The sequence below is a fragment of the Hyperolius riggenbachi genome, chromosome 11, assembly GCF_040937935.1.
Source record: "Hyperolius riggenbachi isolate aHypRig1 chromosome 11, aHypRig1.pri, whole genome shotgun sequence".
Classification (NCBI taxonomy): Eukaryota; Metazoa; Chordata; class Amphibia; order Anura; family Hyperoliidae; genus Hyperolius; species Hyperolius riggenbachi.
Genome location: NC_090656.1, coordinates 204,532,991 through 204,548,394, shown reverse-complemented (window position 1 = coordinate 204,548,394; position 15,404 = coordinate 204,532,991). Strand labels below are relative to the sequence as shown.

Genomic DNA, 15,404 nt, shown 5'->3' with positions numbered 1-15,404 from the left:
GAAAAAGAAATAGTAAAAAAGAAAAATATTTGTACTTTTTTTTTATTATTTATTATTATTATTTTAGCAAACTGCTTTTTGCCTACAGCCAGTATTTTATATCCGACCAGATGAATGAATTGTTTTACAAAAAGAAGCGAGACGCCTCCGCCTCATTAGATGATGATATCCCTTTACAGGACAAATTATTGTGTTCTATTGGTAATTGACGGTTGCTGCTGTTATCGGGCCAGAGCCTAAAAAAAAAAAAAATAATATATGCTCCTAATTGTTAAAATTAGATTCTTTGTTTTTATTGCATAACAAGTATTTTGATACCCTCCGCAGCAACTTACAGCTTCTTAATTTCGCTGCGCTCGCTGAAAGATGTAATTACTAAATAAATTGCCTTTTCTGCTGAAATATTACCCAAAAACATTTTCAAGCTGTGTTGTCTTTCCAGTAAAACTTGTGCAAATGTAATGCAATTACGACCTACTTAGCGATTCTGTGGTTGCAAATACGGCCTGGGAGTCTGAAAGCAGCAATCAGCCGAGTGGCGTAACGTTCAGGAAATCAAGTCGCAGTGCGCAGCAGCGGGACGCAAACGCTATGCAAAGACTGCGCCAGTCGAGGTGCCTCGATCTCCATTCCTGGCTTAAGACGGCAATTAAATTTTATAAATACCCATTCAGTGTTAGAAGCTGGGGGAAGTGTAAACTGCGGCCGCTGATTCCTATAAGGACATCGTTTACATCTTCAAGGTTATAATTCGTTCCAGATTTGGCTTGGTGCTCATTAGAATACACTTTTGTGTCTTATAAATGATTTCCGAGCCATTTTCTGAATCTGATATTGTTCAGTGTGACCTCCTCATTTTATTTAATGAATGTGTATTACCCCATCTATAATGGCATTAAAAATCTAGAATATTTTTTAAAAGACTTTTTCTTTCCTTCATGTTGGATAACTGAAAATTGTTTGGTTTTCCGTGGTGGCTGCATAATTATTTTTGATCTGGGCTTGTTCCGACTAATGTAATTAGGATCCTTATTTTGCTGTTAGGAGGAAGACGTGGTTAATAATCTATTTTGTTTATCGTATTCTTCCTTGGTCAGTCGCTGGGGAAGTCAGCCGGAATGTAAATCCTCATCTCTGAAATAAAGAGGTTTCTTTTTCTTGTTTGAGGATAACAAAAAAAGCATTTTCAATACATTTGCAGCTTTTACGATGATCACAATCAGTTCCTGGAAGTCAGGCATCCTCAACCAGGGTTCCTTGAGGACTCTGCAGGGGTTCCTTGGCATCTTCCCCCATCGTGGGGGAAGTATAATAGAGCAAATTAGATTAGGGTGTACTGTAAAAAGAAGCGCTAAATTGGGGGTCAGAATAATAATGAGCACATTAATAAAAAGCACTAGGATAAGGAGACAGTATAATGAGAAACACTAATAGGTGGTAGTGAAATAAACTGCTTCACCTACTTTTAAAGAGACTCTGTAGCACAAATGTCATCCTTTTTTCTACTATCCTACAAGTTCCTAAACCTATTCGAATGTGCTCTGGCTTACTGCAGCACTTTCTACTATCACCATCTCTGTAATAAATCAACTGATCTCTCTCCTGTCGGATTTGTCGCCCTGTGTCTGGAAGGCTGCCAACTCTTCAGTGTTGTTGATCTGTTATGCACCCCCCCCCCCCCTCCAGGCCCCCTCTATGCACACTCCCGTTTGTGTTATTTAAATTAGGCAGCGTCTCTGCTCTCTCAGTGAGAGAAGAGAGCTTTACAAGCTGGATAAATAGTCCTCTGTTAGGCTGTGAAAGGAGCTGGGCTGTCACATGCTGAGGAATTACAGACATTTGCAGAGCTGTCTGCAGGAAGAAACAATCAGCCTGTCACTCTTCAGTGGATGATAGCTGCAGGGAGAAGGTAAACACACAAATGAACTCTTGAGATTCAAAAGGAAGGCTGTATGCAGCCTGCTTGTGTATGGATGTATTTTCTATGTGTGTACAATATGTACATCAACCTACTTCCGGTTTTGGTGGCTATTTTGTTTGTTTATAAACAAACTTTTTAAAACAGTTTTTGACTACTTTTAATGCAGCGGGGAGCGGCGAGATTGTGACAGATGGGAATAGGAGATGTCCCCTGGCCTAACGCACTGGTATGTTTACTTTTGTGCGATTTTAACAATACAGATTCTCTTTAAAGCCCATGCCTCCTGTAAAATAAATGCAGGCGTTCCTCAAGATCCAGAAGTTATTTGCAGGGCTCCTCCAAGGTAAAAAGGTTGAAAGGCTGCTGTAAGTGGTAAGCTAGGGCATTCATGGAACAGACAGGTTTTTCCCGCACTTCCCAGGGATTCACAATCGGATTGAGATCTTGGAAATTTGGAGAGCAGAAAAAATGGGGTTCATCAGACCAGGCCATCTTCTTCCATTGCTGCATGGGCCAGTTCTGATGCTCCCATGCCTACTGTAGGCACAGTGGATAGGGGTCAACATGAGTTTGTGGATATACTGCTCCATACAGAGCAGGCTGTGATGCACTGTGCATTCTGACCCTTCCTCACATGGCCAGCTCTATTGGGGAATACGATTAGATGGACTTCCCACAATGAGCCCTGGGAGTTAAACCCTGAACTTCCTCTCTGCTCTAAAAGAACAGCAACAGCATAATAACCTTTAAAGAAAAAAAAATTTTATTTGTTACAGCCTACAAAACCCCTACAATAAATCTGCAGCGTCTTGTTCCTGGTTTCATGGGAGCACAGAAAGAGTTAACTTCCTGTTTAGGTGTTAACACATAACTCATAACCCGCCCACAGCACAGAGCTGACAGCTCAAATTACACTTGTGATTACTTGCATATAAGGGAGAATTAGACAGGCTGTTCTCTCTAAATATACACAGGGTAGATTTCTAAGTGTATTCCTGGTCTACTGTGCAAGAGTTTAGGTCCGCTTTATGGCCCCTGTTGCTGTTTTATTGGTTGTTTATCCTATGAACACTGCTGGTATATACTTTGGCACACTGGAAAGGAAGAACTGACAGTTTGAGATCTTCACAATTTGACTTTCCTCAATGTTTTTCTGCTTTCACCACTATAAATAAATATTGTAAAAAAAAAAAAAAATCAGTACAGTTCCTCTTTAACATATTCCACCCCTTGACAAGTGTCATTGTAACAATTGAATAGTATTCACTTTAGCTGTTAGTGGTTTTAATATTGTGGCTGATTGGTGTATAGAAAAAAAGTCTGTTGAGTTGGATATTTTTCCTACTACAGTCATGTGTTCATTTAATATACACTCTGATTCTATGTGATGGTAGCAAATATGTTATATTAGTGGGGCAAGTTTTGAGAAAAATAAGACAGATCACTTTTTTGTAGGAATTGTGGTTCTTAATTTCCTGTGTTTAAGATGCAGACGTCGCTCTGGTTCTGCACACTGTCTATAGCGAGTCACTAATTACGACTTAGATGTAAGAAATGCTAATGAAACATTTGATTTCACGTATGACCAGTGTGAATTTGCCTGTTGGATTGGGGTCGTCTCAGTGAAGGTAGACATGACCTAATGCTCTGTGATTGCTTGGTGATTACCTGAGCTCTTTCCAGAGAATATTTCTTTATCCCTGGGTTTTATAGAAGGGGAAACCTGCGCAGAGGATAATGAGCTGTAAAACTGTAACTACTACATATGTCAATAGTAATCTAGAGCTCAACCAGTCTCCCTATGCTCCTTAGCTGCCTGGTTTCTTACTCTCATTACATCTAATTCCACTTGTGGCAATGCCCTTGATTAGGCCCGTGATATTCATTGTCCATGCCAAATAACCATCCATTCTATCTGTTCTGTACGTCATCTGAACAAACTAATGTTACCCAATCAAGAAATAATTCCTCCCCAAAAAATCATTCTTATGGGTTAAAATTGTCAACTTTCATCATGATGTGAAACTGAAGAAGTTCAGAAGTTTGGGGGTTCATCCGGGATACCAGTTGCGTGGTGAACTAAGGAGAGGTTAGCAAACCACTGGGCTCTTGGTCATGTCATTTAAGGTTATGTTCAATTTACCATGTAGGCTGCAACTGGTGAATTTGATTGATATAATGGGCTTTATGTGTAAAGTGACTTTAGATCAGCTTCTCCTAGCAATCGTTTAACATCTCCCTTTACTGGTTGGAGAGAAGTTTAATATGATTTATAGGCAGGTACCTCTCACATACTCCAAGCAAATAAATCTCTGGATAAGCTCACCATCCCACTTAGGAGGCAGAAGATAATTAGCAAATTTTAACTTCAAACAGCCAATTTAGTTAACAAACCACTGTACTATTTTCCGATTGATTTGCCAGCTTCAACTTACCCTTCCTGGGCAAAGCTGATTATCTTATGAGAATTTTTCACTTGTCACCAATTAGTGGGATGGTTGTGGTAGTCCTTTAAGTGTGGGTTAACACTATGTTGGACCATCCATTTTGACTGATGCTCTGTGATCTTAGACATAGCCAGTTGTTGGGTCTACTTACCCTCCAGAGTGGAGTCGTTTCATTGATCAAATGAATGGCATCATAATCTGCTGTCCGTAAAAATGCAAGCAGTGAGATTATGCACAATGGTCTCAGATGGAGCAGATCAACAGGAACTGGCCCATATAAAGTCTTTGCAGTCCTCAATCTGTCCATTTTGAGTATGCTGCTGGGTCTTTTAAATGCAGGGCATCGGACATTGTGTGAAGAAATCTTTAAAGTGAACACAAGCTGAAGCTCGGATTCAAAATCAGATACTTGTCCTGGTCAGAGGCAAGCCTCAGGATCCTTTAGAGGCTTCCCTCTGTGGTCAGAACCCCCGTTGCTGAGCACAGCTCTTCTTCCTCTATCATGGCCGTGCAGAAGCAGTGCGAGCCCGACCACGCATGCACATAGTGCACGGCTACGGCTTACTGCGCATCCGTGGGCAGGCTGGATTGATTATTGCGTGTCCACCATGGAGGAAGAGAAGCTGCGCAACACCGATGTGATTAGCGACAATGCCTTGGTGCTGATCTTCCGTAGGGGCTGCACTCAGCGATGGGGGACAACGGAGTAGCAGGGGAAGCCTCAAAAGGATCCTGAGGCTTTCCTCACTTAAGGTAAGTATCTGATTTTGTATCGGAGCTTCAGCTCGGGTACACTTAAACTTTTCTTTGTTCTGTGAAAATAATTTCATGACAGGTACTGAGGAAAACTGGAGAAAATTGTGTTAATTATTATTTATTGCATGGTGTAAATGGAGGAAGAGATGGGCCCATTTCCTTGAATTTGTGTTCCATTTATGTAAGGCCACATCTGAAGTTGTATCCAATACAGAAGCAAGGTCTAGAATTATGTAAATTATAACATTTATTATAAATGTATTTTTTTTTACAGATTCCACCTGCATGGAAAAACTACTTTCCAAGGACTGGAAGGAGAAAATGGAAAGACTAAACACAAGTGAACTTTTAGGAGAAATTAAAGGTACAATCAGTGCATAATTGTATGTCATGTAGTTGTGTCGATGTTATGGTGGGCACCATTTTGTAGCAAGAGGAGTGAGGGATATTTGACCTTTGGGGAAAGGAAATAGAGTAAAACCTGCACTTCATAGAAATGAAGTGAGATTAAACACCTAAGAGAGGGCACTGGGGGAGAGGGTAACTGCTCTTGGCCAAGGGAGTAAAGAGGCATCACTATGGACTAAATAAGGTGATTGCCACTATTCTGAGGTAATGTAGGGCCGCTGCTCAGAGGTAAGAGAGGAGAGGGCCACTGCTCCTAAGATTAAGAGAGGAGAGGGCCGCTACTCTAAGGTAAGAGAGGAAATGGACACTGCTCTTAAGTAAGGGGGTAGAGGGACACTGCTCAAAGGTAAGAGAGGAGACGGCCACCGTTCTGGGGTAGCAGAGGAAAGGGTCACTGCTCTAAGGTGAAGGAGGAAAGGGACACGGCTTTGAGGTTAGGAAGAACAGGGCCACTGTTCTGGGTTAAGGAGGTGAAGGGCCACTGCTCTGGGGTAAGAGCGGAGAAGGGCACTGCTCTAAGGTGAGGACACTGCTCTGAGGTAAGGAGAAAGAAAGCCAGGACCACTGGTAAGGACGGTGAGGCCCAATGCTCTGGGGTAAGAAGGGAGATGGCCACTGCTCTGAGGTAAGGAGTAGAGGGCTGTTGATCTGTGGTAAGTGTTGAGAGGGGCACTGTTCTGAGATAAGGCCCTGTTCATACTGTCAGCGTTTACAGAACGCATAGGAATTAAAGAAAACGCAAGTTGAAAAACGCATGCGTTTTTATGCGTTTTTCTTGCGTTCAAATGCGTTTTCTATTGCGTTTTGTACACACGCGTCACACAGGAAACAAAAGAATTATGGGAAACATATGCTAAAAATGCAATAGTACGCATTTTTGATACGCATCTATAGACTTTCATTGCGTCCATTTCTGTGTGTGACGCAATGCGGATGAGAAACCTATGCGTCTCATACGCATACATGTGAAGGAGGCTATTAGAATACATTAATAGCCATTTCTATGCGCAAAGTCTGCCCGTATGCGTTCTGTAAAAACGGCTAGGAACGCACACAGTCTGAACGGGGCCTTAGGGAGTAGATGACCGTTGATCTGGGGCAAGGGAAGAGGGGGAACTGCTGTGGGCTAAGATTGCCTAAGTACACTGTTTTGGAGTAAGGGAGCAGATGGACAGTATTTGAAGGTAAAAGGGGAGAGTTGCACTGCTGAAAGTATTGAGAAGTTTTCTGTTATGTATAATATCAGTGTGCTGGGTGTTGTACATCTAGCTGTTATGTAAAGTATGCCCATTATATACTTGCCCTACTGAATGGTGAATATTTCCATAGCACTGGAGGTCAGAGGTCGCATAGTTCAGAAAAGGGGGAGGATCCTCTCTCCTGCTTATCTCTGACTCTAAGTAACCAACCTGCACCTTTAGTACCTCAGCCTGTTACTAGGGCTGTGTGAGCTGGAATGGTGCCCTGACCATCTCTCTGGTCTGATAGCTTGTGGTAATGTGAGGAATCTCTGGTATGATATCATGCGCGGCTGAGGAAGAGTATTGCACCTCCCTGTCAGGTAACAGTGCAAAGCAGACTCTTCACATTGTTACCAGTGCAGATATCGCCACAACCCGACAACATTGCAGTATTCATTGTTATTCAGTTCAGTCTGTCTTCCTTCAGGAATACGTTTTACAACCATATCCACATTTTGCTGCTGTTATAAAAGCAGAATTAGATGGCATCAGTGGTGTAGCTAAGGAGCTATGGGCCACCAGTGTGAGTTTTACATGGGGCCCCCCCAAGCACTCTATGCATAACAATTGATACCGGGCACCAAAACCTGCCAAGGACAACCGCAGTGTCAGAGAAGCAAGAAGAGGATGGGGAACAGCTTGTTAATGATAACTACCATTCAAAGCATCTATAGAAGTGATTATTACCAGCATAGGGCCAATAAGGAGGTAATACTGTGGTTGAGGGAGGGCCCCTCTGGCCCAAGGGCCCTGGTGCATCCCCTATTGCTACGCCACTGGATAGGATTAAGCATCGCACTCACACTAGAGCAGACTCGGCCGAGGCGGCTGCCTGGGGCCCTCTCGGGCGGAATTCTAGTGTGTGCACAGCTGCCCTATTATGTCATTGAAAAACGTTCCATTTTTTGTACAATTGCTGTACAATTATATTTTATCATGTGTGGCCACCTTTAGCCTGGGTCATATCAAAACATACTGAAACTGCTGAAAGGTTAGCAAATCAGCAGTCTTGTGCAGCATTATTTTTTTTTTCAATAAAATGCAGACTATCACAGATCTATTAAATCTAAAGCCCGGTACACACCTTTAATTTTAATTGGCCAATCACTGACCAGTTTTACCACCTCCATGTAGTTTGAGAATCAACAGATGTTGAACTATGTCGTACTATGTGCAGATTGGGTAGGTTAACCCTCATACTACACAGAGGTGGTAACATTGGTCAGTGATTGGCCTTTCAAAATTGAAGGTGTTTACCAGGCTTAAAGAGAAACTCTGACCAAGAATTGAACTTTATCCCAATCAGTAGCTGATACCTCCTTTTACATGAGAAATCTATTCCTTTTCACAAACAGACCATCAGGGGGCGCTGTATGACTGATATTGTGGTGAAACCCCTCCCACAAAGAAATTATGAGTACTACTCTTGGCAGTTTCCTCTCTGTTAACCCTGTTGCATTGTGGGAAATAGCTGTTTACAGCGGTTTCCAACTGCCAAAACAGCAAGCAGCAGCTACATCATTTGCCAGCAGTAAAAATGTCACCATGTGATAAATGTCAGAATATAAATCAGGGATTTAAAATATTTTACAATGGGCAAACACTGACTAAGGGCTGGTGCACACCAAAACCCGCTAGCAGATCCGCAAAACGCTAGCAGATTTTTAAACGCTTTTTTTTATTTTTATGAGGCGTTTTGCTAGCGTTTTGCGGATTGCTGCTGCGGTTTTCAGTATAGTAGATTTCATATATTGTTACAGTAAAGCTGTTACTGAACAGCTTCTGTAACAAAAACGCCTGCAAAACCGCTCTGAAGTGCCGTTTTTCAGAGCGGTTTGCGTTTTTCCTATACTTAACATTGAGGCAGAAACGCATCCGCAATCCAAAAAATGCCTCACCCAGGCATTTTTCGTTTCTGCAAAACGCCTGCCGCTCTGGTGTGCACCACCCCATTGAGATACATTGACCAAGCAGATCCGCAGCCGCAAGCGGATCTGAAAACGCCCAAAAAGCCGCTCGGTGTGCACCAGCCCTCAATCATTTATACATACTTATTGTAAAAATGAAGCACTTTTTTATTAATTATTTTCACTGCAGTTCCTCTTTAAGTTCTGGCTGTAGGTGGGTCTTGTGACTGCAATAACACAGACTCTATAAAGAGGGAGGAAACGCCATATTAACTGAAAAAAAAATCAGAAATTATTTATTTAGATTACCTAACCTGTTGTTTTTAGTGCTCACTGTCAGCTGTATGAGAAATATATTATGAAAAAAAATAAAATAATATTTCTGCTGGGTTTCCATTTTTACTGTTTCTTTGTTATGCTAAAAGTGACATCACTTCTGCCCCACCCCTTTTTTAACCCAGCGCAGTGTTAATTTACTGCTTATTTTACAGATTAATGTCCCTCCCACAGCAAACATCAAAAATGCTCACCAGCTCATGTTAATATTTACACTGAAACGTACAGAGTAGAGGGTGGCAAGGAGACACACCATAAATGGACCCTTCTTTAGTTCACTCTATCAGGCCTAGCTCACACTACAAAGCGCAATTACAAGCACTTAGCGCTCATTCACACTAGGGGGGATTTCGGCCTTTTTTCAAGCGCAGGTGATTTTTAAAATCCCCCACAAAATGCTTGTGCAATGAATCTCTTTGAGAAGGTTCATGATATCAGCGTGGTCCGTGCTCTGTGCGTGCAGCAAAGCGCTGCCTGTACCATTTTTGGGGGAGATTTTGCCTTGATGGAAGGTATAGGAAAAAACGCAAACGCTCACAAAATCGCTTTGTGCAGCGATTGCGTTCACGTTTTTAAAAATAAATAATTGTATTTATTTTTTTCTTGCGTCAGGGAGTGAATTAAAAAGATGCTTGGGAAAAGCGCTTTTCACAAAAACGCAACGCCCACCCAAGCGACGGAATTGGAAAAAAAAAATGCAAAAAGCCCACCGCTAATATGAGCGGAACACAATGTGAATGAGGCCTAAGGCTGGTTCCAGCGCTTTTGTGAGCGTTTGTGATTGCTGAGCACTTGCTGAGTGCTTTTTCCCATTCACTTTCATTAAAATCACAGTAAAAATCACATAAAATACACAAAATACATCAAATACATCAAATAAAGATTTGACGTGATTTTTACTGTGATTTTAATGAAAGTGAATGGGAAAAAGTGCTCAGCAATCACAAGCTCTCACAAAAGCGCTTATAGTGTGGCTCCAGCCGAAGCGTTTTTGTGAGTGTTTTTCTTGAAGCGATTACCAGCGTTTTTGTGCAGTTTGCTTTTTTGCAATCGATTTCGTAAGCATTTTTGCGATTTGCGTTTTTCTGTGTGCAGACAAACAGGAAGTGCACTCTTTGACCTGGAACTGAATATCTTTTAAAACTATCTTGCTTGAAAAACATTCATAAAATCACAGTTCCAATCACTTTTAAAGCAATTAGCTTCAAGTTATTTTTCAATGCATTGAAGCACAAATGCTCAGGAAATGGTGCAGGACCCGCGTTTGCGATTGGAAAGAAAGCGCATGGCTCATGTGATAACACTTACATTGTGATTTCATTACACAAGCGCTTTTCGAGCACTTTTAAACATGCTGACGATTTAAAAAAAAACTCAAAATGCTCATAGTGTTAACCAGCCCTAAGTCCTGTTCGATCTTGAACTTTTTTCAACCAAACTCAGGGCTGGTGCACACCAGAGCGGTTCTGGAGCGTTTTTAAAAATGCTAGCTGTTTGAAAACTGCTTGGGTAATGTATTTCAACAGGCTGGTGCACACCAGAGCGGTTTGTTTTTTCCACAAACGCAAACTCGGGGGCTGCAGCATTTTTTCGATTTTTGAGGCGTTTCTGCCTCAATGTTAAAGTATAGGAAAGTGGAAAACCGCTCTGAAAAATGCTAGATCAGAGCGGTTTTCCAGGCATTTTTGTTACAGAAGCTGTTCAGTAACAGCTGTAGGCCTCTTTCACAGACATTGCGTTTGATGCAACGTTAAAGTCGCACAACGTGCCCCTAACGCAGCGCATGTAGGTTCTGAAATTGGGCGTTATTTTGCACTGCGTTGTGTGTCTCTTGGTGCGCCGTTTTCGTTACATACTGATGGAACGAAAACGGCACATGCGTTACATTTTAAAAAAAAATTACTGAGCAAGTGCAACACACATAACACAGCAAAAACATTGCTAAACGCACAGCATGCAGCACTTTTTAATAACGCTACACGTTACACACTAACGCAACGTGTGCACTATGAATGTCGCACAGACTTTGCATTGCTGTGCATTACTCTGCGTTAAACTTCAACGTCGCACTGTGAAAGAGGCCTTACTGTAACAATATATGAAATCTGCTACACAAAACACTCAAAATGCTAGGCATGTTTGGAAAACCTCTCTAAACAAGCCTAGAATCACTCTGAAAATCTGCTTCAAAAACCTCTAGCGTTTTTGCGGATCTGCTAGAGGTTTTTGGTGTGCACTGGCCCATACTGCGGTCTGATATAACCCATGTGGGAGCTGCACACTTGCACCACTGGATACCTGTTTCCAGGTTTGTTGAGTAACCTTTGTTGTCTACTTGTCCCCTGCCCCAATACATATGCCCCAGTATGTTGCATTGCAGGGATGGTGTACATCTGCTCATTACCCCCCGATTGTGAATTCTGTGCCCCCGGTTCCTGCTCGCTCAGCAGAATATCAGACGTACGGAGGCCTCGATATCATGATTTGCGTCAGTCACGTGACACCTCAGCATTCTGCATTATTCTACCACCAGGCTATATTTTCCTGGAGAGCCCCCCGAGCCCAGCTGAGGCTGCGAGTCACACGGCGACCGTGCAGAACGTGCAGGCGCTCTGATTGATGTGCGGAGGGTAAATTGTCTTTTCTGGAGACTGTACGGAGGCCTTTGACTCGCGTGCAGCTGGCGATGCCTTACTCCTGCTTAAAGAGGGTTTTGTACTGGAAATTAGCATGCAAATTAGCTGCAGCGGTAATTAGCATAAAAAATAATGTCGTTCTCTTCAGTATTGTTGATGATTTCCGTCTGTCATAGAAGCACTCCGGCATGCAAATCCTGCTGACAGCCATGTTTGTCACTGCTTATTAATATCGCATGAGCGCCGGCAGGGCATGACCTACCCATGCCAGTTCATATACTGTATATATATGTATGTGTATATATATATATATATATATATATACTGTATATGTGTATATATATATATATATATATATATACTTCATATATATATGTATATATATATATGTGCGTGTATATGTATGTGTGTGTATGTATGTATGTATGTATGTATGTATGTATGTATGTATATATATATATATATATATATATATATATATATATATATATATATATATATATACTGCAGATAGATAGATAGATAGATAGATAGAGATGTAGATAGATAGATAGATAGATAGATAGATAGATAGATAGATAGATAGATAGATAGATAGATAGACAGATAGACAGATAGCGATGTGCATGATTTAGAGCTCTCTGATATTACGGCTAATATTTTACAGACTGTATAAACTACTTGAAGTGAAAGAAACATGGTAGGAGCCATTGCTGACTCTTTTTTTTCTGAATAATACTTGTCTGGCTGTTGTGCTGATTCTAAGCATTTAATTATTTCTGAATCACTGACCCAGAATCGGTATGCAAATATTCCATTACTAATTCCACTGGCAGCACACTTGTTCCAAGTATGACTCAAACACTATATTAGGCCTCTTGCACACTGCACACGATTCCGATTCAGATTCCGCTTTTTAATCAGTTTTTACATCCGATTCAGATTCCGATTTGTAGTGTGCAGGGAGCAAACTGCAAATCAGAATCTGAATCGGATGTAAAAACTGATTAAAAAGCGGAATCTGAATCGGAATCGTGTGCAGTGTGCAAGAGGCCTTAGGGCCAGTGCACACCAAAAAGCGATAGCGTAATGGCAAACGGTCAGCGCTTTAAGTGATTTTTCTAGGCGATTCTAGGCATGTGCCTTCTAAGCATGCCTAGCGATTTCTGGAGGATTTTGGTGTAACGTTTTTTATTTTTTGTTACAGTAGAGCTGTTACTGAACAGCTTCTGAAACAAAAACACTTGGAAAATCACTGAGATCTGGTGCTTTCCAGAGCGATTTTCCACTTTCCTATACTTAACATTGAGACTGAATCACCTCAGAAATGAGCAGAAATGCTGCAGGACCCGCGTTTGCGTTTGGGAGAAAATCACATCGCTCTGGTGTGATCCATCCCATTCAATTACATTAGCCAAGCGTTTTTCAAAGTGCTCAGAAGCGTTCTTGGTGTGCACCAGCCCAAGTGGATCTGAACTCTTGCACAGGACTGAAGGAAAACATAGAGATATGCCCTCATCTGTGATTAATCACAACTGTAATTTGGTCTCTCAGCTGTGCCAGCTCAGGAATCTTCGCAGTCCTTGGCAGAGCAGCTAATTTGTTAACACGGGATGTTAACCCTTTGTCTGCTTCCATGAAAGCAGGAAGTAGACACACCACAGATATATTGCAGGATTTGTATCAGCTGTAACAAAGAAATGTTTTTCTTTTAGGTTATTATGCTGTTGCAGAGAGGAAGTTCTGAATTCAGGTCTATTTTAAGCGATTGAAGCTAAAAGATAAATATTTCTTAAAGGTGTCCATACATGAGGGCTGGAACCCACTACAGCGATTTTGTGAGCATTTAGGGAGCGATTCAAACCGCTAGCGATTTCCCTAAACGCTCAGCTAATGCTAATGGATGGGCTTCATTCCACTGGAGCGATTGGGATGATCAAAATGCAGGACCTGCAGCATTTTAGCGTTTCTGCAATGGTAAGTATATAAACACTGGTGTAATCGCTCGTCAAAACCTACACAGAGCGATTTTGCTAGCGTTTTGAAATTACTACACACTGTAAAAAAATTAAAATGAATTGAAAGGACCAATCAGAATTAAAAACGCTAATAGCTACACAATCGCTGGCAAAACGCTTACACTTTTTAAAATCGCTACCAAAATCACCAGAAAACGCTCATGAAATCGATTACAAAACGCTCATTAAAAATGCTAGCGATAGCGCTTTGTAGTGGGTTCCAGGCCTTCGATGATGACCATCAGATCAGCCATCAGATAGATTCCTCTGTGATTGAATCTGATCGGAGAGGGATCTATTACCTGCCCACAAAGGGGTCCTCAGTTGAGAAAAACTGCAGCGGACACGCATAGGATCTGCATGTAATGATAGCCTATGGTGTGCAGCATTTTCAGGGAGCATCTGCGATTCTGCCTAGCATTAAAAAGAAATACAACCTTTACCACTATCCTGCACAATACATGCTTATCCTCATTGAAATTAATGGCTGCTGCTGTAAACAAAACAAAAAAAACCTGCATGTGTTAAACGCACCCCAAAATTCACAATCGTGGCCAAACGCTTGTCTGTCTGTGATTCCCACAGATGCAAGTGTGATCCCTCCCTCAGAGTCAGTAAGGGGGAGGGCTGTGCTGTAAGTCATTCAAGCTTTGCAACATTGCAGAGTGGTGTTACTCCTGCTTAAAGCGGACCTGAACTCAGAACTTCCTCTCTGCTCTAAAAGATACGCAACAGCATATTAACCTTTAAACAAAAAACATTTCTTTGTTACAGCTGATACAAATCCTAAAATAACTCTGCACTGTTTCTATTTCCTGATTCATGAAAGCAGACATATTGTTAACATCCAGCGCTTTCAGATGAGCTTATCTGCTATCTCTGCCGTGGCAGTCAGGTGACACAGGGGAGAGATCACATTACAACTTGTGATTAGTCACAGATGAGGGGGAATTAGACAGGCTAAACTCTCTAAATACATACAGGGTGCATTTCTCTGTTTTCCTTCTGTCCTGTGCAGAGTTCAGGTCCACGTTAACTACAAGACAGGATTATTTATTTAGTGACATGTTGCATCCAATCAGCAGGCTGCAGGAGTGGCTTTGTTCATGCTCTGTGATTGAGAAATAGAGAAATGTCACAGAACATGTGCTGGCCTATCTGAACAACAGGACTGGCTCGACAAAATGACAAATCTTTTGGCAGGTGAGATGTTTCACTTATGATGTATTTGTCTTTCTTTCTGTCTTTGCATTGAACCCTGATCCCAGCACTGTCAGTTTGAGTAATAAACCGCTGGCTGTCCAAATTCAGTTTAGCAGGTGACAGGCTCTCTTGAGTCACTTTATGCAGAAACATGGGGCATGCTGGGACTACCATAGTTAGCGTGGAACATGAGAGGAAATCTTGTCACATGATTCTTCCTTGTCTGTCAGCGTTTACCCTGCATGGGAAGCTGTAGAATGTAGATCATTTGCTTCTTTTTTTTGGTTCATTTATGTTTTATTCATTTTTGTGTTGTGTTTTTTCTCCGTTTGGTTATTCTCGTTTCCTTGTGGTGATTGTGCAGACCTGACTCTGCTGCCTCCAGTTTAACAAGCAGTAAAGAATAACATGAGTGAAATCCGTGCAGATGCTCGGGGGAACTGTGCCGCTATTGTAGCCGTGTGTGAGGGCGGCTCTGTGTGGAGCTGCTTCCTCCCTCCATCCGCTCGCTGCTTTCCAGAGTCTCTCAGC

General features: G+C 41.8%; 1 protein-coding gene and 1 long non-coding RNA gene across 19 annotated transcripts in view; one reads left to right on the top strand and one right to left on the bottom strand.

Annotated features, from left to right (window-relative positions):
• Positions 1-15,404, bottom strand: part of LOC137538435 (uncharacterized) — a 407,510-nt gene that overhangs the window by 16,279 nt on the left and 375,827 nt on the right. The gene's annotated exons all lie outside the window — the stretch shown is intronic.
• Positions 1-15,404, top strand: part of SOX6 (SRY-box transcription factor 6) — a 605,164-nt gene that overhangs the window by 358,095 nt on the left and 231,665 nt on the right. For all 17 annotated transcript variants that reach the window (XM_068260626.1, XM_068260625.1, XM_068260627.1 and 14 more), the window contains one exon: positions 5,399-5,488. In XM_068260626.1, coding sequence (XP_068116727.1) covers positions 5,399-5,488 — 90 coding nt within the window. The remainder of the gene's footprint in view (positions 1-5,398; positions 5,489-15,404) is intronic.